The 25,007-nt window shown below is 33.4% G+C and overlaps 1 protein-coding gene across 9 annotated transcripts in view; it reads left to right on the top strand.

The window, feature by feature from the left end:
* Nucleotides 1-25,007, top strand: part of COP1 (COP1 E3 ubiquitin ligase) — a 259,903-nt gene that overhangs the window by 57,753 nt on the left and 177,143 nt on the right. For 5 of the 9 annotated variants that reach the window (XM_010367391.2, XM_010367390.2, XM_030936255.1 and 2 more), the window contains 3 exons: nucleotides 1,785-1,853; nucleotides 15,201-15,260; nucleotides 16,650-16,726. In XM_010367391.2, coding sequence (XP_010365693.1) covers nucleotides 1,785-1,853; nucleotides 15,201-15,260; nucleotides 16,650-16,726 — 206 coding nt within the window. The remainder of the gene's footprint in view (nucleotides 1-1,784; nucleotides 1,854-15,200; nucleotides 15,261-16,649; nucleotides 16,727-25,007) is intronic. The other 4 variants (XM_010367393.2, XM_010367392.2, XM_030936257.1 and 1 more) reach the window with 1 other exon arrangement.

Genomic DNA, 25,007 nt, shown 5'->3' with positions numbered 1-25,007 from the left:
AGAGAAGTCCCACAAACAATGTGAAGACTTGGATACTTTGTCATCGTTGTTGAGACAGAGCCCTTGTGAGTTTGTTCTGTGTGACAGATTAACTCACTTGGGAAGAATGGGTCTAAGGTCCAGCCAAAGTCAGTTTGTCTTGCAAGAAAAAAATGTCAATCTTCATGATACTATGTTTTGGAAATTTATTCCGTTGTAAAACATATTATTTCAGTTATATTTTTTAATTGGAGTATCCTGTTGTGATTGTCAGTTCATATTTTATCTCTCCTTATTTGCCTTGACTTGTAAATTACATTCATCTGTTTTGCCTCTTCTTTTTTAAAATCCAAAGGTCTTCAAGAGGCATAGACTCTAGAAGTGGGTGTGAGGCAGTCAATGCTTATTTGTAGTACGTGTTATGTCTTACTGATTCTTTTGATTTTAATTGGCTTATTCTTATCATCTGGGCATTGTTTAACATAGATTCCTGGAACCTTTTCTAGAGCAACAGGATCAGAATTTTAAAAATCTGACCCAGTGTCTGTTTTAACAAATGCCCCAGGTAGTTCTGTTGCATAGCCAGGCAAATTAAAGTTTTATTAATCTTTTTTTTTAAATATATTTTTGTTTGTTTTGGAGTCGCTCCACTGGGCTTTTTTATTCTCCCTTTCAAGTATATAAGAAAAAATTAGAATGATGTTTGTTCATAAACTCTTATTGTTATTTTATTTTTAGCTTTTGATATTCTTTTTATGTATTTTTATCAGATTGACCTGGTATTCCTGGTTCTTGTGAATTTTAACAGTGAATGGCCAGACGCGTTGTCCCATGCTGGTAATCCCAGCACTTTGGGAGGCCGAGGCGGGCGGATCACGAGGTCAGGAGATCGAGACCATCCTGGCTAACACGGTGAAACCCCGTCTCTACTGAAAATACAAAAAAATTAGCCGAGCGTGCTGGCGGGCGCCTGTAGTCCCAGCTACTTGGGAGGCTGAGGCAGAAGAATGGCGTGAACCCGGGAGGCGGAGCTTGCAGTGAGCCAACATCGCGCCACTGCACTCCAGCCTGGGTGACAGAGCAAGACTCTGTCTCAAAAAAAACAAAAAAAAACAGTAAATGATATATATTTGTATTTTTATGTTTTGCTACTCTGAAAATGTCAAGGCTTGTTATACTTTCATTTATCTGTTCTATCTTTGTTTCGATTACCAATTTGAGTTACTCCCAACCCACAAGCTGTCCACTTGATTATATTACATTTTTTTGTTTTCAGATGTTTGATTTTGCCTGAAATCTTCCATAGAAATATATTCTCACATCTGTGAGTAAGTAGGTAATAACTAGAAATAGTAAATTTGACTTTTGAAAGGTATAGGTTTATCTCTGTTTATTACACTTATCTCTGCAAATGAGCTTCTCGTGGAGAAAGTGATTTTAGTGTCTATCAGCTATGTTACTTTCACTGTAAATTTTGTTTTGATGTTTTATTACTTTAGTTGGGGAAGAGAAGGCTAGGAGTCAGATAATAGAATTGCTACTATCCATGAAAAGATTTTTCAGCATGTTAGATAAGGGATGTAATTTAGAACACCTGTTTCTTAAAGTTAGTTTGAGTTAGTTTTGTAGAAAATTGATTCTTTTACAAATACCAATTAGCAAATGGGAAAACTGATTAAATAGAAGTAATGGACGAACTTAAATGGGTTCATAAAGTTGCTTCTTACTGTTTATGCTATGGTTTTAAAGAAAACTTTCAACTCAGTTATATTTTTTTAAAGAGAAATTATAATTTTCTATTGTAGGAATCGCATGCAGCCCAGCTACAGATTCTTATGGAATTCCTCAAGGTTGCAAGAAGAAATAAGAGAGAGGTATATTATTTTGTGTGTTTTACATAATGTTTTATTTACTATTGTTAACTGTTCCCATTTTCTAAAAGCATTTCAGGCTAAAAATTTCTTTAAATATTTTTAAAAGCATTTTAATTTTTAGGGGGTTTCCTTAAGCTTTGTTATTTTAACTTCTTTTCTTTTTACAACTTGACACTTAAAAGATCTTTTTATGGAGATGTGCTGAGAAGTTATCAGTAAGATTGACTACAGTAACTTACCTAAAAGCTATAAAGAATTGAAAATAGATTTATTAAATAACAGCCTACCCTTCGCCATGAAGAGAAAACTTAGGAAAACTTAGATAATAAAGCCTTAGGTAGGATACAGTTTTTTTTAAACATGTAGACAGAAACAAGTAAAAACATAGCTACGTATTTAGAACTTGGGAGTTCTAACTCCTGGAGGATAGTTAAAAGGCAGTTTTGTATCAGCAGTTTTATAGCGAGCATGTTCTAATGTAACATTTATAAAATTTCAAAGTCGTTTCACACTATACAAAATATGGGAAAATTAAATAGCTAAAATCCTGTTCTCTGGATAGCATGCTAAAATAACTTCGAAAACTTTTTTTTTTTTTTTTTTTTTTTTTAATTTCTAACTGGCTGGATCCTGGTATGTTTATGTTAAGAATTGTCTGATTAGTATACTTTTTACTCATTTAAAACTGTGTAAATTGTCTATTATGTGCTATGTTCTGGGCTATCTTTGTTCTTTTTGACAATAAATAGATAAGAGATGTGTTACTGGATGATGAAGTGTTGAATAGCTAAATATTTTTATATGGTTTGTGGCTATTTTTTTTAATTTTCAACTGCTGCTAATTTAGTTGTGATTTTAAGATGCCTACTAACAAACATTATCTGTTATAAATTTAAGATTTACTTGTGTCTCTTAGGTTTTTCTTTTTCTTTTTTTTTTTTTTTTTGGTGGGAAAGAAGATGATATCCAGTCATTCATTTGTTTAAGTGTCTGGTGGCTCAATATAAATGACAGTAGTGCGTGAAAGTTGCCTGATGTGGAGCTTGCAGTGAGCCGAGATGGCGCCACTGCACTCCGGCCTGGGCGACAGAGCAAGACTCCGTCTCAAAAAAAAAGGAAGTTGCCTGATGATCTTGCTAAAATGCATGTTCTGATTAAGGGAGGCTCTGTTGGAGCCTGACAATCTATATTTCTAGCAAGCTCCAGGGATGTTGAAGTTCTTGGTCCTTGGACCACACTTTGAGGATCAAGGCTGAACATTTTTATAATATATAGAATAACATGTTTCTGTCTGTCTGAGAATTTGAAGTCATTGAGAATGGTATTCAGTACATAAGAAAGTACCTGATAATGAATGAGTAAATGAATCCATGAAGTTAAAATCTCAAAATACCTGAGGCTTAAATGAAATGACTAATTATTATCTGTGTCCTAAACTAATTTTAAGCAACAATTAATGAAACCTAATGGTTTTCATTAGCCCCTGAGATTTTTCAGTATTAGTCATTGCTTCTATGGGGTCTCCTGATACCTGCCACAAATTGTTAGACTTAACATTGTCTCATATGATAAGGATATACCATATAACTGTAAAACATTATGAAGGGTCTGAAATTTTTTACCTTTATAGCAGGTTAACAAGTTAGCTTGCACAGTTTCATCGATGCTGGCAAAAGACCTGAGATGACTGGAGATAAAATATTTTATTACTCATGAGACATTTGATAACATCAGCTTCATCTTTGCATCAGTTCCCTCTGACCCCAATGTCCCACACGTGACAATGTGGAGATGGCTCTAGGTGGATGCTGCACACACAAGTGGATTTGTTTATGTTGCAGCAAAGGAACCCTCATATTAGGAAACCCCAATCTTCTAAAAGGAGTTGCTGGCAGACCTGTTCAATCTTGGTACTGCAGGGAGACCGTGATTTTTTATTTTTTTTTATATTGGTCAGAAAACAAATCTGTCCTCTGCCCCCAGAATAAGTCTCTATTTCTGTCTTGCCAGCCTCTTTGCCATATAAACATTCTTGGAAAGATGATTTACAACAAAAGCTGTCACAAGATGTGCAGAAATTGGAGAGATAATGGAGAATTCCTTCCCAACATTAATTCTTCTCTGTGATCTTCATTTGGCCTTTCTCTGATGTGGTGGCCCGGGGCCTCCCGCGGCATCTTCTGTGATATTGACTTCGATTTTATAGATTTGGCATAGTGTTTTTATATTTCTGTTATTAAACTTCTGGGTGAACCATGCTGTAGAACTTTTTTGCTTGACTTTAGTTTGAATCTAATGTAATCTTTGTGATTCATTTTTCTTTTTTTCTTTTCTCTTGGACCGTATTTTCTTGTAGTAGGTATGTTAACCAAGAAACATACGAGTTCCAAATACTTCTGGATATTTGTGCCTCCAGCGTACAGTGATTGTACTGTCATTAATACATTTTGGTTTTCTTGATTTTGTTATATCTATGATTGCGTGACTTTGAGTATTTTAGTTGTAATTACACAAGAAATTCTGAGAAGCTAGGTAACAAATTGTAAACGTTTATCTATTTGATTAAATTTCATGAATTTCACAATAATTGGAATTGGGTACTATAGTGATTTGTAATTGTAATAAACTTTAGTCTAGAAAATATAGTTGAATAATACCTCATGTTTTAGTGCAGACCGATTGAAGTGGATGGTTATATTTTCTTGCATATAAGTCTGTTTGTGTGTTTAATCCTCAAAATGAACATAATTGTTACAGTTCTTAGGACCTGTAATACAATTTATATACTTGAACTTATTCAAGTAAAATACAGATTTACCAGGAGGCACATTGCTACTTTTGAGTTTGTTTCTCTAAGCTTAACATTCAAACTTTGCAAATTAACTTCGTGATTTCATTTGTAACTTTTAATTGGAGTTCTGATGAGTGTAGGTTTAGACATTGATACATACCAATCAGAGAAGTTAAATACGCCTTTTGGATTTAATGTTAAGATTCATTTAAGTCATTTGAATAATGAGTACTCCACTGTCACAACTGGCTAGTAATTTAGGGCCAATTAATTTTCAGTTTTATTTTTTTCCTACTGATTCTCCTTAGAATATTGAGAGAATGGAAAGTGCAAGTCACATAATAGGCATTTGCATTAGTTATCTATTGCTGTGTGACAAATTACTCTCAAATTTGATGCCCTAAAACATGAAAAATTCAATATATTGAGTCTAGAATTTTGATTCAGAGTAGCTGGGTGCCTTGGCTCTGGGTTTCTTACCAAGCTGCAATTAAGTTGTTGGCCAAGGTAGCAGTTATCTCGAGGTGTGACTGGGATAGGAACTTTACAAGCTCGGTCATCAGCTTTTGGAAAGAGATACCACATTTTTGTCGCATGGGCTTCTCCATAGAGTAGCTCACTACATGGCAGCTGGGTACTTCTCAAAAGGAGCAAGTAAGAAAGCCAGAGAGGGTATTGAAGACAGAAGTCACATGCTCTTTGTAACTTCATCTTGGAAGTTATATCCTAAAACTTTTGCTGTTTTCTCTTTGTTAGAAGCATGTCATTGGTTCATTCCACACTCAGAATTGCACAAGGGTGTGAATACTAAGAGGTGGGGATCTTTGGAGGCTGTGTTAGAACCTGCCTATTACAGCATTTAATAGTTATATATATTTAAATGAACGTGTTAGTCTCCTTCATGGTCAGGTTAATCAAAAGGGGTGTCGGGTTCCATGTAAAAGCTGGTCTTGTCTGTGCAAATTTGTACCAGCGTTTGAATGATTCCCTTCTATTTCATTTGATTTAATTTTAAAATGCACTTTTGGAAGTGTTTGATACCTATTAAATTTACTGTAATATAATCGTTTTGATGAGTCTTGTTTTCCTTTTGGTTTTACTTGGAATTTTAGTGAATTGAATTTTAAACGATTTTTATATGAAAAACACAAAAAAGTATATAAATCAAATTTACAGTTTAAAGAATTATAGTAGAGTGACCATTTGTATAACCACATTGTAAGCACAATGCAATACTGCTAGAACGGCTGAAGCACCCTGACTACCCTTTTTGGATTGCAGTCATCTTCCTTGCCCATTAGATAACCAATATTCTGATATTTATGGCAGTCACTTTCTTGCCTTTCTTTAATGTTTCGATGCCTGAGTATCCATAGGTCTCTCTGTGTTTGAGCGTTATATAAGTGTGCTTGTGCCATATATAATCTTTTATTCCTCTCTTCTTTGGCTCAATGTTACAATTCATCCACATGGTTATATATGACCGTAGTTGGTTGATTGTTGTTGTTGTATAGTATTCGGTTAAGTGAATATGCCCCATTTTTGTTGTTGATGGTCATTTGAGTTGTTTTCAGTTTTGGGCTGTTTGCAAAAAATACTACTATGTTAAATGTGTATCCAGGTTTATGTTAGTATACATATTTATATGGAATGTGTTTAGAAGTGGAATTGATGAGTCATAGGATATGTGTATCTTCAAATTTAATAGATAATGCCAAAATATTTTTCAAAACAAGTTGTGTTAGTTATTCTTCCTACAGGCATTGTATAAGCATTTCTGTGCACTGTGTTCTTGCCAGTATGTGATACCAATAGATTTTTTTTCCAGTTTAGCTGATCTTGGGGTATATACTTACATGGTTGTAATTTGCATTTTCCTGATGACTTACAAGGTTGAGCACCTAATAGTACGTTTATTGGTCATTTGGGTTTTTTTATGTTTTGTGTCTGAAGTACTTGTTTAAAACTTTTTACATTTTTTGTTTGGTTTTTCTTAATGGTTTGATATTTATATATTCTGGATATACATTTTGTCAGATCTGTCTATCACAAATATCTTTCCCTCTAATTGGGCTGCATTCTTTTCATTGTCTTAATGGTGTCATTTGATGACCAGAAGTTTCTGATATTAATAGAGCGAAATTTATCTTATCTGTTATAATTAGTGTCTTTTGTGTCACTTAAATAAGTCTTTTCCACCTGTAGTCATAAAGACATTTTTCTATACTGTTCTTTATTTGAAGCTTTATTCTTTTATCTTCCATATTTAGATCTGTACTCTCCGTAGAGATTTATTTTTGCATATAATGTGAGGTATAGAGATATTTTCATATGGATATCTAGCTGCCCAAGCATCCTTTATTAAAAAGGCCATTCTTTCTTCATCAGTCTGAAATCTGAAATTTCACCTTTGTCATGTATCATGTGTCCATGTGTGTGCGGGTCTGTTTCTAGGTCCTCTTTTCTGCTCCACTGGTCTTTTTGGCAGTACCACATTGTATTAAATACTAGAGCTTTGAATTAAGTTGCTGTTCTTCTTTAAAGTCTGGGATATTCTGACTCTCTGCATTTCAATATAAATTTTAGAATCAGCTAGTACGTTTCCATGGTAAACTTGCTGTGCTTTTTATTGGGATTAATTTGACTAGATAAATCTGGGAGACTGTGTATTTACAATATTCACTCTTCTCATCCATGAACATAGTGTTTCCCTCTATATTTAGATCTTTAAAATATCCTTGTATTTTTCAGGGTATTCTTACACATCTTTATTTTAGATTTAGTCATATGATGCTGTTGTAAATGACGTCTGTGTCTCTAACTTTAGTTTCTTATTATTGCTAGTGTATAGAAATACAGTTGTGTTTTACATATAGATTTTTAAAAATATCCAGCAACCTGGTTAAACTCTCATTAATCCTATTTGTAGATTCTTTTATGTTTTCTATGTACACATCATAATCTGCAAATAATAACAGTTTAGTTTCATTCTTTATGATCCTTATATCTTTTATTTATTTTTCTTGTCTTACTCTGCTGGCTAGGACATCCGGTACAATGATGAATAGAAGTGGTGATAGCGGGGCATCCTAGTCTTGATGCTGATCTCAAAGTGAAAGCATTCGACGTGTCACCATTAGGTATGATGTTTTCTGTAGGTTTTTTGTAGGTACTTTTTATTACTCAAGGCAGTAAATTTCTACCCAGTTTGCTAAGAGAATTTTTAAAAAATTTCTGAGTGGGCTTGAGTAGTCTCCAGAACTTTTGTGCATCTGATACAGCCATACGATTTTTCCTTTTCGTTCTGTTAATGTGAATAATTACATTGGTTTAACAGTGGAAAGTCAGTCAGCTTTGCTCCTAGAGTGACCAACCATCCTGATTGGCCCAGGGGTGTCTTATATCTTAGTTATATCACTGAAGGTTCTGCATTCTAGGAAACCCCACCAGGGCAGTTGGTCCCCCTACTTGCACCCCTTATGTAAACCAAACTTGGCCATTGTATATATTCTCTTCTATATGGTTTAGTTTGCTTATTTTTTTTTTTTTTTAGAATTTTTGCATCTGTGTTCATGAATGAGATTTTTTTTTCTTACACATATCTTGTCCAGTTTTGCCATAAAGATTATGCTAGCTTTATCAAATGAGTTGGGAAATGTATCCCCTTTTTAAATTTTCTGGAATAATTTGTGTAGTCTAAGAACATCTTTGTTGAATGTTTAAAGATCTTATTGGAGAGGCAATCTGGACCTGTGATTTGTTTACGGGAAGTTTTAAGTTATTGAATCTGTTACTTGAATAGTTACGTTTTTATTAAGTTTTTTGTTTTAGATGTCACTTTTCATTTGTTAAATTTTTTCTAGTCATTGTTTATGTCATCTCAGTTTTTAGATTTATCAGCATAAGATTGGTCTTAATAGAGTCTTAAGTTTTTAATGTCTCCAGGGTTCATTCCTGGCAGTGCTTATTTTGCTTGTTCCTTTCTCTCTTTCTCTTTTGCTTTTTCTTGGATCAATTCTTGCCGAGAATATATCAATTATATGAATTTTTTCTAATAACCAACTTTTGATTTTGTTTTTCCTCTCTATTTTGTTTGTTTTCTGTTTTCTGTTCTTTGTTATTTCCATCCTGCTTTCTTTCATTTTACTTTTTTGTTCCTTCCTAATCTGTTGGCTTGGGTGGATATGCATATTATTATGCAGATCATTTTTTCTAATGTAGGCATTTAGGGCCATAGTTTCTTATTTTTTTAATCTGTACCTAATTCTTTTGGCATCATATTTTGTTTATTATTGTTCAAAATAATTTCTAATTTTCATTATTTTTTTTTCTTAAGCCTGTGGCTTATTTAGAAACAAAGGTCTTATTACTTGAACATTGAGATTTTGTTTTTTTTGTTCTGGATTTCTGTTATAATTGCATTGTAATCAGAAAGTTGTGTTTTCTTTCTTTGAATATAGTATTTACTGTACCAACTGGTAATTGGTTAAAATTTTGAAATATTTGTGCTTGAAAAGAATGTGCTTTCTGCAGTTGTGTGATTCATGGTAAAGTTGTGAAATGTGTGGTGAGAATTTCCTGCATTCATACCAGGCCTTTCTTTCCTTGTTATACCTATTACTGGCTCATTATCTTTGAGGTGAATTTCTTATAGATAGCGTATGGTTGAACTATGCTTTGTAAATCTACTCTGCCAGGCTCAGTTTTAAAATTATGTGTTTAGGCCATTTATTTAATATAAATGTTATGGCATAAGCCTGTCATTTTGTTTTTTGTTTTATATATATATATTTTTATTATTGTTGTTACTTTTCTGTTTTTCTCTTCATGGCTTTTTGCACAGGTTTTTTTTTTTTGGAATTCCATTTTGATTTATTTATAATGTTTTAAAGTAAATTTTTTGTATCTTGTTTTAGTGGTTGCTCTATTACATCATATATTTTAACTTATCAGTCTACTGGTATTGACATCTGTTTACATTTGTTCTTACATAAGCCATCTTATTTTTCCCCCTCACTACTCTATTATTTATTTATTTGGTTTTGTTCTTGCTTTTTCTGTTTTCTTCTCAGCTTAAAACAAAATGTTGGCTGGGCACAGTGTCTCATGCCTGTAATTCTAACACGTTGGGAGGCTTAGGTGGGAGGATCACTTGAGGGCCAGGAGTTCAGGACCAGCCTGGGCAATATAGTGAGACTTTGTCTTTACAAACAATTAAAAAAACTTTGTGGAGCATGGTGGCCTGTACCTGTAGTCCCCGCTACTTGGGAGGCTGAGGTGAGAGGATCGCTTGAGCCTAGGAGGCAGAGGCTTCAGTGAGCTGAGGTTGTGCCATTGCACTCCAGCCTGAGTGACAGATTGAGTCCCTGTCTTTAAAAAAAAAGAAAGAAAGTGCTATGAAAGGGTTAAATAAAGTCTTTTAATCAGGTCTGCCATTTCAGGAACTAGATATTAAGTATGTGAGTGTTTGTGGAGTGATAGTATGGGATGACAAGGACTTTGTCTTGCTGTAGTGTACACTTCATATGGCTAAATGCTTTGTTTTTGGTAGTAACTCTCTTAGAATTAGTATATATTAAGTTTTGCTGCAGTATGCGTGTATGTATGTATGTATTTTTTGAGATGGAGTCTTGCTCTATTGCCCAGGCTGGAGTGCAGTGGCACTATCTCAGCTCACTGCAACCTACACCCCCCGGGTTTAAGGGATTCTCCTGCCTCAGCCTCCCAAGTAGCTGGAATTACAGGTACCTACCACCACGCCTGGCTAATTTTTGTATTTTTAGTAGAGACAGGGTGCCACCTTGTTGCCAGGCTGATCTGGAACTCTGACCTCAGGTGGTCTGCCTGCCTCAGCCTCCCAAAGTGTTGGGATTACGGGCTTGAGCCACCGCACCTAGCCTTGCTCGATTTTTAAAATCAGCTTTTCCTCACTGAAGGTGTAATGGTGTATTCTTTTGTTCAGTTTGGAACAATTATATATAATTTATTCTAAATTATATTTAAAATTCAAATAATGAGTTTAATACTTAAGCATATCTTTATCAAGGCACTAATGAGTCAAATGCGTACCAATGATACCTACCTGCACCAAAGCCATTGTCAGTAATGGGAGAGTCTGTCTCTTATCTTCTTATGGGATTCTGACTGACTTACTCTTTACCTTTATCTTAAATGTTTCTCTTAAGTTTTCTTTGGGCTTTGGCACAGTGTTAAGAGAGTGCTTGCTATTGATTCCTTAGTCCCATGCTGTCAAATACCATTGTCTTAGTTCTCCAATCTTACGTATTTATTTATTTTTTAAGTAGCACCAATCTCTGTAATGGGGTTCAGGTAAATGTGATCTAGGAGTTTATCATCATTCCTAATTTATGATTGATTTTCCTTTAGGTAATAAACAGTTCAGCTTATTGAACTTTTCTTCATATATCTTTAAAACATTCTTGAACTCATATTCAGGCTTTTCTTCTAGGTTCTCTCTTCCTGGGGTTATGATGTTTGCAGAGTGAATTTAGCCCATTTCTTCTTTCCACATCCTTGAAATGGTTGTCCTTCATCTTTTTTCTATTTACTAGTATTAAAATGTCTTGCACTGATGCCCTTATAATTTACAGCTCAAAATCCCTTCAGAATTCTCATCTTGAAATGGAAATGCCTCAAATTTAATATGTGCTCTCTCAACAGTTTTCATTCTTCCAAACTTTTTTCTTGTTAATATTTCTTGCCTGATATTTTGTCAGACTTTCTCATGGATAGGTTATATCAATTTGTTTTGCATTCTATCTGTATGTTTGTCTGGACAACACCATGCCTTCATTATTTCACTTTTAAATTGAACCATATGAAATTGCTGTTTTTGAAGTAAAAATTGTTTTATTATTGGCAGTTTTATGAGTTTCACCTCATATATATAGTAGCCTCCATATATAACAATAATTATATTATCCAGTGAAAGCTTTGAGGTACTAGGAGATGGAAGATTATTTTCAGAGAAGACATTAGAGTTTAATATTTTGAGATCTCAGGTGACTTTGGAAATTTTTCTGGAATTTCAAGTTCAAAAGCAGAATAAAAATTAATTTGATTTCAGCTATTTTTGTATCATACAAGTAATATTGGCTGTCTTTGGCTATTGATACAGATATTTACTTTCTTTTTAAATATAATTTCAACTTTTAGATTCGGGGAGTACATATACAGGTTTCTTATGTAGATATATTGTGTGATGCTAAAATTCGGGGTACAGTTGACCCTGTCACTCAGAAATGTGGGCATAGTACTCAATAGTTAGTTATTCAACCCTTTCTCCCTTCCACCACCCCAGTGGTTCCCAGTGTCTGTTGTAACCGTCTTTATGAGTACTCAATGTTGAACACCCACTTATAAGTGAGAACATTATATTTGGTATTTGGTTTTCTGTTCCTTCATTAATTCACTTAGGATGATGACTTCCAGCTCCATCTATGTTAATGTGAAGGACATGATTTTGTTCTTTTTTTATGGCTGTATAGTATTCTCTGGTGTCTGTGTATCACATCTTTATTGAGTCCACTGTTGATGGGCAATGATGAATCTTTGCTGTGATGAATAGAGCTATGATGAACATACAAATACACTTGTGTTTTTGGGAGAATGATTTATTCTATTTTGGATATATACTCAATAATGGAATTATTGGGTTGAATAGTAGTTTTCTTTTAAACTCTTTGAGAAATCTCCAAACTCCAGTCTCCACAGTGGCTGAACTAATTTACATTTCCACCAGCAGTGAATAAACATTCCTTTTTCTCTGCATCCTCACCAGCATCTCTTTTTTTGTTTTTGTTTTTTGTTTGTTTTTTCATTTTCAATAATTGCCATTCTAACTGGTGTGAGATGGTATCTTATTTTGGTTTTTATTAACATTTATCTGATGATTAGTGATGTTGAGCGTTTTTTCATGTGTGATGGCCGTTTGTATGTTGCCTTTTGGGAATTGTCTGTTTATGTCTATGCCCACTTTTTAATGGGGCTGTTTGTTTTTTGTTTTTCATTTATTTAAGTTCCTTATAGATTCTGGATATCAGACCTTTGTCAGATACTCATTCTTCTTTTTAAATGTATTTTTTTAAAGCAATTATACTAAAGACCTCTTATACTAAAGCATTTGTTTAAATAAAAATTTCAAGAGTGGAACATTTTAAGGTAGTTAAATGAAAATGTTTAAGAGATGACCATGGGAGTGTTTTGCTGAATTAGAGGTCAGCATCACTGGATGCTGGAGTTGAAAATGTCCATGAACCCGAAGGCTTCAGTGATGGTGGGGAATAACTGGGATGTTTATAGATGGCTCAAGTGGGTAGACAGGGATTTGACTGCTTGGTATGAGCTAGACAGAGTGGTTTTTATGTTATGGTGGAAAACTATTTTTAGGGTGGAATACTAATTGTTGGAAATGACCATGGAATGCAGTAGAAATAGTGAGTTCCTATCTATTAGTAAGTCCTGTAAACTCTGGGGCCTCAGAGGCTTTATCAGTTGAGCAGCCATTATTCAAAAGAGTTTCAGGACAGACAGTGTCTTTAAGAGTGAGCAGGATTTCAGTTAAGGTGACATTGTGTGACATATTTTAAGGTGGTAGGAAGTTTATTAAAGTAGATAGATGAGTTGAAAGCTTTTGAAAATGCTAATCACTCTTTCACCCTTGATTTCTCCGTTAGTACTGTCATTTCCCCTGGTTTTCTGGCTGCGACTTTGCCCTTCTTGATAAGTTAATGCTGCTTCTTCCTTTGCCCATCTCTTCGACATTGGTGTTTTCTACCATTCCAGTTTTGTTTTTTATCTCTTCTGACTATACTGATTGAAGTTAAGCAATTTCATTTATTGCCTTAGCTTCAGATTTATTATTTACCTTTCTCATAGCTTTTGTACCTTTACATGTGTTGTTATTTAGTCTGCTTATTGTGTCATGCCTTACTGTTTTCTACTTGGCAGAATTCTGTTAGTCCTTTAAGGCTCAACCTCTGATTTAATTTTCAATCAAATTTTAGTTATCTAGTCCTGTTCCTACCCTACCAGCTCCACATTAGGTGTGGTCTATATTCCCTTAATACGTTGTATACCATCATCATAATGCTTTGCTATAATATTTCAACTATTGGCTTTCTTGTTTGCCAGTCTCCCCTAGACTGAACTCAGTGAGGGTAAGGGCTACAATTGTTTTTAGATCCTGTTCTTCTCAATACTTAGGAAGGTGCCTAGAATTGGTAAATATTTGAACGAATAAGTTATTATATTGCCAACTTTGCCTGTGTTGCCGCAGAAGATACTAATGCTAATAAGTCTCTATAAAAAACCCTGTTCACCCTTATCAGTCATTAAAGAAATGAGGTAATAATAAGGTACTGTTTTCAGTAGGTAGTAAAGAATAGTAGTTAACAGCATGAATTCTGTAACAAGAAGCCTACCTTAATTTGAATTCCAGTTCTGCCACTTACGGAATGATTTTGGACAAATCATTTAACCTTTCTGTGCCTCATTTTTCACATCTGGCAATCAGTAATATATAAGCATTAGTTGTTAATATTTTACATTTATAAATTTGTTCAATATATCCGGGTTAGAGTAAGACAACCACATATTGTTGATAGAAATTTAAATTGGTATAGTGTTTCTGGAAAGCAGTTTTCTTTTGATTGAATCATTTTATTTTTAATACTCTCTTAATCAAATCTGAAGTAACCTTTTAATAAAATCTGAAAATGAAATGAAATCTGAAAGACCAATATGTTCCAGAATAATATATGATAGTTTGCAGGCAACTTAAATCTCTCATGAGAAAGGGAATGGTTCAATATGTTGTTTAGTGTTATTCAACAATTAAATGTTTGCATTTTAGTGGCATGGAAAATTATTATGGTTTAACAGACAAGATATAAAACATAAAATATCTCAGATATGTTTTTAAAACCCTTAAGAAGGAGGTGTTAAGATACTGACTTGTGGTTGCTTTTGGGTGAGGGGATTTAACCTCTGTCAGGCTAATGTTTATTTATAAAGTGTGATTAAAGGCCTGGTGCAGTGGCTCACGTCTGTAATACCAGAACTTTGGGAGGCTGAGGCGGGCAGATTGCTCGAACTCAAAAGTTGGAGACCAGCCTGGGCAACATAGTGAAACCCATCTCTATTAAAAATAAATTAAAAAAAAAAAAAGTGTGATTAACAACTGACATGCTGAGTTTTTCTGTTTAACAACTAAATGAGGTAATGTGAAAGTTCTTTGGCTGTCTTGTATTTTTTTAAGTCACTGTCGTTCATCTCTCATATTTTTATTGTAAAATCAAACTGTTGTATTAAAGAAGTACAACATCATGTTTTCACATAATTCTCTACCATTGCATTTAAAAACGGGAACTTCTAGCTATATTTTGTTGGTGGTTATCCCTCCTGTTAATTTGCCATTAGTGCCCAGTTTGATAGAAATTATTTTCCTAATGTAAATTTATTTTATGATCATGGTGATGCCATTTTGGTTTGGCTTAGGCTTTTTTTTTGTCTCTCTCTCTCTATTTAATCTGCAGCAACTGGAACAGATCCAGAAGGAGCTAAGTGTTTTGGAAGAGGATATTAAGAGAGTGGAAGTAAGGAATCAAGAATTTCTCGCATCCTTAGCAATTTTTCAATTTCATGAAATTGTCACCTTTCCATTAAGTTACATGTGAAGTTTATGGGATTGGTCTTAGTTATGAAGAAAGTAACAACTGTTACTTTCATTTTAATTGAGAATGAATTTTTGTAAAAAAAAAAAAAAATTCTCAACACTTGATGATAAAATGTAGTCTAAATTTGTTTTACAATGTTTTATTGCTATAATTTTTCTCAATTAGATTGACAAAAAAAATCACTTAGTTTTCTTGGAGTGCCATCATAACTTAAAACTGTCAATTATTACCACTAAAACGCTTTTTTTGTTAACAATTTTTACATACCTACTCTGCGCATTTCTAGAAGTTAAGGTTAATTAAAAGAAATATAAGAATACATTACCAATATTCTGCGAATTTACGTTTAATATAGTTTACCTAAGGAAATTTATGGGAGGATACTTGGGAGTCTTACAGGATACTATGATTTGAAGTTTTTGCCTTTGGCTGTATTTATTAAAAAATTTAGTTTGTGTTTTTAATTATTTATATGTGTTATAATTTTCTTTTGCTGATATGTAGAACATGTTAAAGATTAATGGATTTAATATTTAGTGGATGTTCAGTATCCTCTGTGGCATTTTTAAGTTGTTACACATTTATGTCACTTACTTGACTGTATAAGTGAGCTGAGCTTGGATTAGCCAGAAATAATTCTATCTGATGATGCAAAAAATTTGCTGTTTTTTCATTAATCAAAATTACATAAAAAAGGAAGCTAGATTGTCAGTGTGAAAGGCAAAATTTATATAATGGTTGATTAGGCCTATTCCTCCGGATTACTGATCGAAAATTAGAGTTTAAGTCATTACTAAACAAAGCTAATATTTCAATCTTAATGTTTGTGGAGAATATATATAAAGCAGAGACTTGACATATTCTGGGTGTTTTTTGTGCTTTTGTGTTCAAGAGTTGAACCTGATGATCCAGTTATCTTACTCTCATATTTATATTAGTATTTATCAATAGATAATCACCTGAATTAATGATGTACTAGTTCACTATTCACGTAGTATAATGTACATGTCATTTAAAATATTTACATTTATCTTTTTCTGTATTTGGTGGCTTCATTAATGATGAACAATATTTAGTAAACAATTTATAGTTCTTTAAGATTGTGTACCATAGAAAAGGCTTGTCTCTTAACTTTTCACATGTCCTTTCTTTTGTATTCTGTGGAGAGGAAGCCTTCAGAAATTTGATGTTGAGACAAATGGGGACTGATGAAAACCCGGGAATAGAAAGGAATATATCATGCCTCTTTTTGATTTATATATCTTCTATTTGAAATGTCTACTATAATTCAAATAATTTTATTTTCAGGAAATGAGTGGCTTATACTCTCCTGTCAGTGAGGATAGCACAGTGCCTCAATTTGAAGCTCCTTCTCCATCACACAGGTACAAGCTTCACACTTGCAATTGATTATAGAATTCATGTTACAAAATGTGCATATGGTCTAGTTCTTTAGGAGCATTTTCCATGCAGTGTATAAAACCCCTGAGAAATTACTTTGGTCATGATCTAGAAATGAGATTCATATGGCCCTTCTGTTTCCTTAATGCGATGAATTTCATGCCAGGAAGAGTTAGCGAGTAGAATACTATAATGTTATGAATTCACAGTTGGATTAAAAGTTTGATGACTTTCTTAAAGTAATGATAGCTTTAAATATCTTGTGAATTAAAGTCAGATGACATTAAAAAATCTAAATTTGAGAACATGAATTGGTAATATTAGGGGAAAACGTGGTAAGATAAAACCTTGGACTTTCCCCCCTAACTTGTTAAATTTTATTGGGCAGATCACTTTTCCCACATTTAAAATGAGGGCAATAGACAGATCTATTAGTTTAGATTTCCTTGATATTTTCTTATAACTCCTTGTTATTAATTTAATTAATTATTCTCTATGTTATATTAGAATGGCGTTATATTTGTCATGACCATTTCCCAAGATTTTAGAATAATGCCCGGCTTCGTTTAGTAGTAGCTATTTGTAAAATATAGTGAATGTGTGTGTTTCCCTTTTAGCTTCAAAATTGTATCTCATGAAATATGTACTATCTCAGTCTTGAGTTTTGAATTTTTATGCTTGAAATGTTCAAACTAAGAACAGTTTTACATGAAATCATGTATTTTTGGTTTGTTAAATCCACCCTCTGCTTAGGATAATGATGAATGGAATCTTAACAGACAAATAGTTTTAGGATAATGTGGACTCTCAGGAAGTCCAATTCTACTATGGTAGATTATAATAACCTTCAGAAACTATCACTTTAGGAAAGCTGTTGTGGATCTAGTTTGGTACATCGTGTACAGAAAGAGTGCAGGGATGTTCTAGTTAAGGAGAATTCAGAGGTTTGACATTTTTCCCATTAATTATAGTATGGAGAATCTTTGTGAGTTCTGGTTGATTCTTGTGTTATTTTAGCTGTGTAATTCAGTTGATTTTCTTCTATATTTTTCTTTCTTTGAAACATTTGAGAATGACTTGTCTGTGTATATTGTTATCTTTAAGCCTAGAATTCAGTTCTGATATGCACAGAATCTTTGTCAATGGAATATTTATTATGTAAGTACATACAGGGAAGAAAAAGTTGACATATCACAAAAAGTTCACTAATAATAATTCATTCCCATTGTCTTATTCCTCTCTGTTTAACAGTAGCAAATTTTTTTTTTTGTATATGTTGTTTCCAGATCTTTGTTACTCAGTCTGTCATTGATTGTTGGATTTTATGAACTTGTGACAGTATAGTGAATTTACTTAATTGCTCTATTTATTGAATACCTCTGATGTGCTAGGAGCTATTCTAGGTGTTGGATCTAGCTGACAAAGTCCCTGTCCTTTTGGAACTTACCTTTTGGAATGTGTATATGGAGGTTGGGGGAGATACTAAAAGGGCTAATGTTTAGCATAGTAGTAGTATATAACATAATACAGTCATGCACTGCATAATGACGTTTCAGTCAGTGATGGATTGCATATATGATGGTGATCTCATAAGAAAATAATGATCTCATAAGCACATAAAGAGACCTAATATATGACACTTGATATTGGCATTGCAGATCAAGTAGGGGAAATGACTGATATTCAGTAATGGTGCTGGGACATTGGTTTTTTGCATATATATATTCACATATGTATACACATGTGTGTATATTCACATATATACACATATATGTATGTATATGTGTACATACATATCTGTGTGAGTATATGTATATACATACATACATACACACACCATCTTGGTTTGTGTAAGTATACTCTGTGATCACATAATGACAAAATTGCCTAATGACACATTTCTCAGAATGTGTCCCTGTCATTGAGTGATGCATGACTGCACTACCTTAGGAAGAATAATTAGGCATGGTAGGGGTTTGCAAGAGGATTCTGTTTTAGTTTTCATAGCCAGGCTTCTCCAAGGAGGTGGCATCTAAGTTGACACATTAATCAAGTAAAGACTAATTATGATAGAAAGTTATGGGATGGTGTTAAACAGCATCTGATTTAGATTTTAAAATGTTTACTTGGATTCCTGTGTGGAGGACAGAGAAGATACTACCAGTGTCCCTCTCAACCCCCTGACATTGGAAGCTAGGGAGAAAAGTTAGGAAGCATTGTAGCAGTCAGAAGAGAGGAGGTTGGTTTGCATTAGGATTTTATTGATGGAAGAGGTAAGAGTGGTTGTATTGTAAAATAAAGTAGCAGATCTTGTAAAACATACTAGATTTCATGAAGTTTATGAAAATGTTGGAGAATTGCTAGAATTGCTTGCAAAGCTATCATTAAATTAGATTCTAGCAGAGTTATATGGGTTAACAGTTCAAGAAGTGAAAATAGGCAAACAGTATTTTCTTCAAGAGTGTTTTGATGTTTTCTGTAAACAAGTGATTTGAGTATCACTGAAGGCTTCAGAGAGGCACTTGGGAAAATGATGTAGCCCTTAAATACTCTTGAGTGAAAATGATCCTTAAGATTACGATTTGAAATCAGACATGCTGACATGAATATTATCTTTTATAATACTATTAATATTTGATTTTTCTTTAAGCAGCAGCATGTAGTTGCAATTTTACTAATCATTTTTCTTTCAGAATTAATAGCTTTATTATTTAAATGCCAGACAATTTTTGTTCTTATTCCTCACTAAAAAGTTTTGATCTCTCTTTTAAACAGGCTTACTTTACAAAGTTCTTTTCTAGATTCGTTAGTTTTCTGTAATGATTATCTTTATTATATGTCAGGTCACTGAATCCTTTACGTAGATTCTGGGTTTATGTTTAGATTATGTATTTAAATGAAAAAAGAAAAGCAGAAGCCAGATAATGGTATTCCCTCCCTTTCCCAGTCCCCCACAGAACTTTATATTCTACCTACTTTGATTAGCTATAATTGTCATATCCTGTGTTACTGCTTCTGTCATATCCTGTTTTACTGCTTCTGCCTTGTTTAGATCCTTAGCATCACCTAATCTAGCAATAATCTTTTAACCTATCCTCTTATGTGTTATTGTCAGAAATACGATGTTTCTTTCCTGCTTAAAATTTTTCAGTAGCTGCCTATCGTGTACATTGGTTTAGATCCATCTCTTTGCATGACCCTCCGTAATTACCTAGGCCCAGCCTACTGTTTTCGTGCTTTAAAATTGTACGTAACTCTCAAAGCAGAATGTTAGGGTATCTTTGCTTATACTGTTCCTTTTGCCTAGAAACTTCTCCTGGATTCAACTGTTAAGTAACTATCCCCAAAGACCTGAAACCTAGGGTGAGGTCTTTCTTTTTATTTTTGATTTTATTTATTTTTTGTTTTTATTATTATACTTTAAGTTCTAGAGTACATGTACATAATGTGCAGGTTTGTTACATATGTATACTTGTGCCATGTTGGTGTGTTGCACCCATCAACTTGTCATTTACATCAGGTATAACTCCCAATGCCATCCCTCCCCGCTCCCCATAATAGGCCCTGGTGTGTGATGTTCCCCTTCCCGAGTCCAAGTGATCTCACTTGTTCAGTTCCCACCTATGAGTGAGAACATGTGGTGTTTGGTTTTCTGTTCTTGCGATAGTTTGCTGAGAATGATGGTTTCCAGCTGCATCCACATCCCTGCAAAGGACACAAACTCATCCTTTTTTATGACTGCATAGTATTCCGTGGTGTATATGTGCCATATTTTCTTAATCCAGTCTGTCACTGATGGACATTTGGGTTGATTCCAAGTCTTTGCTATTGTGAATAGTGCCGCAATGAACATAATGTGCATGTTTCTTTATAGCAGCATGATTTATAATCCTTTGGGTATATACCCAGTAATGGGATGGCTGGGTCATATGATACTTCTAGTTCTAGATCCTTGAGAAATCGCCATACTGCTTTCCACAATGGTTGAACTAGTTTACAATCCCCCCAACAGTGTAAAAGTGTTCCTATTTCTCCACATCCTCTCCAGCACCTGTTGTTTCCTGACTTTTTAAAGATTGCCATTCTAACTGGTGTGAGATGGTGTCTCATTGTGGTTTTGATATGCATTTCTCTGATGGCCAGTTATGACGAGCATTTTTTCATGTGTCTGTTGGCTGTATGCATGTCATCTTTTGAGAAATGTCTGTTCATATCCTTTGCCCACTTTTTGACGGAATTGTTTCTTTTCTTGTAAATATGTTTGACTTCTTTGTAGGTAACTATCCCGAAAGACCCCAAACCTAGGGTGAGGTCTTTCCTATTCTTTTTTCAGATGCCCTTTCCCTAAAAACTTAAGGGAAGGGAAAAGGAAGCAGGAGATAGAATTAACCACTTGTTTTGTAAAGATTTCTACTTATTTTGATCCTGTTTCTATAGTATGTATTACTTTGGAAAAAATACATGTTTTCCATGCTGTACTGTAATCCTGTGAAAATTGTTTTTTTCTTATACTTCCACATTTTTATGTATTTATATATAATAGGGACTTAAATATAAGGTTTTGAGTAAATATATACCTAACCTAGAATGTCATTTAATTTTCAATTTGTGAATTTACTGAAGCATGACATTTAGTATACTTAATAAGTAAATTAATTATTTTAATTTTACTATAAAAGCTATCAGTTATGCTTCATTGAGGTGAGGTATTTAAAAAATAAAAATAAAAATCAGTTGAATTTTTTAACCTTTAAGCTTTCATCCATTTCAAACTTTCCATATAATCAATCAAACCTATGACTGCTATACTTAGAACCTTTTTAATCTGCTTTAAATTCTAAGGAAGAAAGTCTTCACAATTCTCAGTATAAACCATAGTTTACATTTTATTGTTGCATAGTTGTGTGTGTCAAATAATGAGTAAATTAGAGATTGGTAGGCAAGCATAGTCTCTTTTACTTATTGCGAAGTGGAATTGGTTATTTTGTATAGGAAGGTGATGTGAGGATATATATCCTAATTGCCCTTCTAGAGTATTACTAATGTTTTAGACATTTTTTAACTTTTTAGCTCAGACTTTATTTAAATAATACGGCAAAACATTTTTGTTAGGTTCTCTTCCTGGCAAATAGGACAGTGCTGATTTTTTTTAGATTAAAACATACTTAGACTAGGCTTTATTATCTCTGAATTTTTGAGAGCGTAAACTGAGTGGACTCTACATGGACTAACAAATGTGGATGTTAGGCTCTTTAAATCTTATTTAGTTTAATAATCTGTGTAATTGAATAGAAAGCACTGCTAAATAACTTATTATCAAGCCTCTGAAGCCATTAGCTTAGTATAAACCTAGTATTACCCTCTTGTGGTTAGCTGTATATCTGGTGTGATGAAGAACATTGGCATACAATTCATTAGATTTTAAATCCTCGTCAAAGCCATTGCAGTAACTTTGCTTTTAAATTTCTGAATGTATCTTATTGATGTGATTTCTCTCTTAGAAATAATTATCTCATAATTGCTTTATTCTTTGTCTTTAAGCAGTTTTGGAATGGTGAGTTATTAGTCTCTTCTGTGTGTTCAGAACATAAGAGAACTTAGTTTGAAAAATGTTGTATTAGTTGAAGCTTCTCTATCTCCTTCAGCTGGGTATGCTTTATAAGATCCAGGTAGTTGCTGGAGTTAAATTTGCATAATAAGTCTTGTTTTTCTAAGATAGTATGTAAATGTAGTACAAAATACAAGTACTAAATAAAATTTTTTGATCTATAGTCTCTTATCTTTAAAATGCTTTTACTGATAAGAAATTGCTGTTGATTGAAAGTTTAATTCATTTTTTAAAAAATTGTCATGCAGGAATGCATTAGTTTAAATTCTGAATTGCCTATTTTCTGTGTTAGAGGAAGAAGATTTATGAATAAAGTATGTAGGTAAGACTTACATAAGACACTTTTGATTTTATTTACTCTATCAAACATTTTTGAAGCATACCTTTTATTTGTGTTTCTATAATTTTGACAAAGTTCCAGATGAATCAAAGTATAGGGATAATAGGAAAAAGCAAGGAATCATTTTATGGAGGCTAGGAATATTTAACATTAAAAATATATATGTAGGGTAGTGATCTAATACCTTGTGAATTCATATATTTTATAATTTGAATACATTAATGATACTTAAGAAACAATATTGCATAATAGCTTCTGGACTACATTAAGAAATTCCTCTAGTTTACTCTTGTTACTCTGTGCAATTATACTAATCTCTGGTCATTGAAAGAATATATGCTTGGGATGGGTATGGAGGACAGGGATGAGTCTTTAGTAGATGAAAAGTGAGCCATCTTCCCTATTTTTGCATAGTGAGTCTTTGGCTGGATTATTACCCCTGACATTGTCATCTACCACTTCACATGTTAATGCTTACGTTCTTAGTACTTTTTGGCAACTGTTATTGGTTCAACAACTTTATTTGATAAGTTTTCTTCTTAATTCAGGAAATGAAATGTTTTTATGATCAAGTTGAACTAATCCTTAAGGGGAAGCTTATGACAGTACAGGAAATTATCTGTACACAGGCTAATACTTTTTCTCAAATCTTCAAGGTTAGGTGATTATAGATGGATTTTTAAGAAATTTCAACTACACTTGGATTGGAGAGTTTTGAACATACATGATGTTTTGCTGTATTTTAATGAAGCTTACCTTTATGTGAGAGTAGTAAAACCATTTGATTGTTTTATTCTTGTGAGTACTAAGGGTTACTTGACTTAATTCTGACCCTAAACCATGCCAAGGAGTTGAACTTGATGCCAAAGTCAGTAAAATAATTGAAGAATCTTAAGGAATCTTGATTGTGAACTAAAACATAAACAAACACAAAACACAGGAAACAAACTTGCATGGCAATAACGTAGGGGATACTCTTCGTACACCTGTAATTTCTTATTAAAATAGATAGGTAATAGAAATTCAGTAAGTTCTGAAAACGTTTCTTAAAACTGTAATTTTCTTTAGAATAGTTGAAGAATTTATCTTCAGTCATTCAACCAGTATTTGAGGTGTACCAGGCATGTATAAAACACTGTGTTAGAACCCAATTATTGAGAGAAAATATTTGTAAATCATATATTGGATTAGGTGCTAACATGCAAAATATACAAGGAACGAAATATACAAATACTCTATGAAACAACCTATTTTTAAAATGAGTAAAGGACTTGAACAGGTATTTCTCAAAAGAAGCCATAGAAATGGCCAACAGATATATGAAAAAAATGCTGAACATCTCTAATCATCGGAGAAATGCAAATTAATGCACATCATCTCACATTTCTTAGATTGGCCATTATCAGAAAGATGAAACAAATGTTGATGAGGATGTGGAGAAAAGGGAGCTCTTATACACTGTTGGTGGTATTATAATTAGTACAACTACTTTGGAAGACATTATGGAGGTTCCTCAAAAAACTAAAAATAGAACTAAAAATAAAAATACGATCCTGCAATCCCATTACTGGGAATATTCTCAAAGGAAATAAAATCACTATGAAAAAAATCCCATCTTCTTTGTCCCATTATTCACAGTAGCCATGCAAACAATGTAGGTATTTATGTAAATGGATGAATGGATTTAAAACATATGTTGTATGTGTGTATATACATACACACACACACACACACACACACACACACACAGGAATACTATTGCACCTTAAAGAAAACCCAGGAAGTTCTGTCATTTGCACCAACACAAATGAACCTAGATGACATTATGTTAAGTGAAATAAGACAGGCACAGAAAGACAAATACTATATGATCTTGCTTACATGTGGAATCTAGAAAAGTTGAACTCACAGAAGTAGAGCATAGTATGGTGGTTAACAGAGATTAGAAGTGGATGGGGAGAGGGGAGAAGTTGGTCAGTGAGTACCAAGTTATAGTTAGGAAGAATCAGTTCTGGTGTTCTGTTGTGCGACAAGGTGGTTATAGTTAATGATAGTGAATTGTGTATTTTAGAATAGCAAAAGAGGATTTTAAATGTCCTCACAAATATTCGAGGTGGTGGATATGCTATACTCTGATCATTTCACAATGTATGCAGGGATCACAATATTTTATACCTCATAAATATTCACAATTATTATGTCAATTAAAAATAAAAATGTAAAAAACAGTGTTAGGCACTGGGATATATTGATGAATATGACAGACCCTAGAACCCTGTTCTCATGGTTACATATTTTTAGGAGGAAAAATAAGATA

The sequence above is a fragment of the Rhinopithecus roxellana genome, chromosome 8 (genome assembly GCF_007565055.1).
Source record: "Rhinopithecus roxellana isolate Shanxi Qingling chromosome 8, ASM756505v1, whole genome shotgun sequence".
In the NCBI taxonomy this organism is placed as follows: domain Eukaryota; kingdom Metazoa; phylum Chordata; class Mammalia; order Primates; family Cercopithecidae; genus Rhinopithecus; species Rhinopithecus roxellana.
This window is presented reverse-complemented; position numbering and strand designations above follow the sequence as displayed.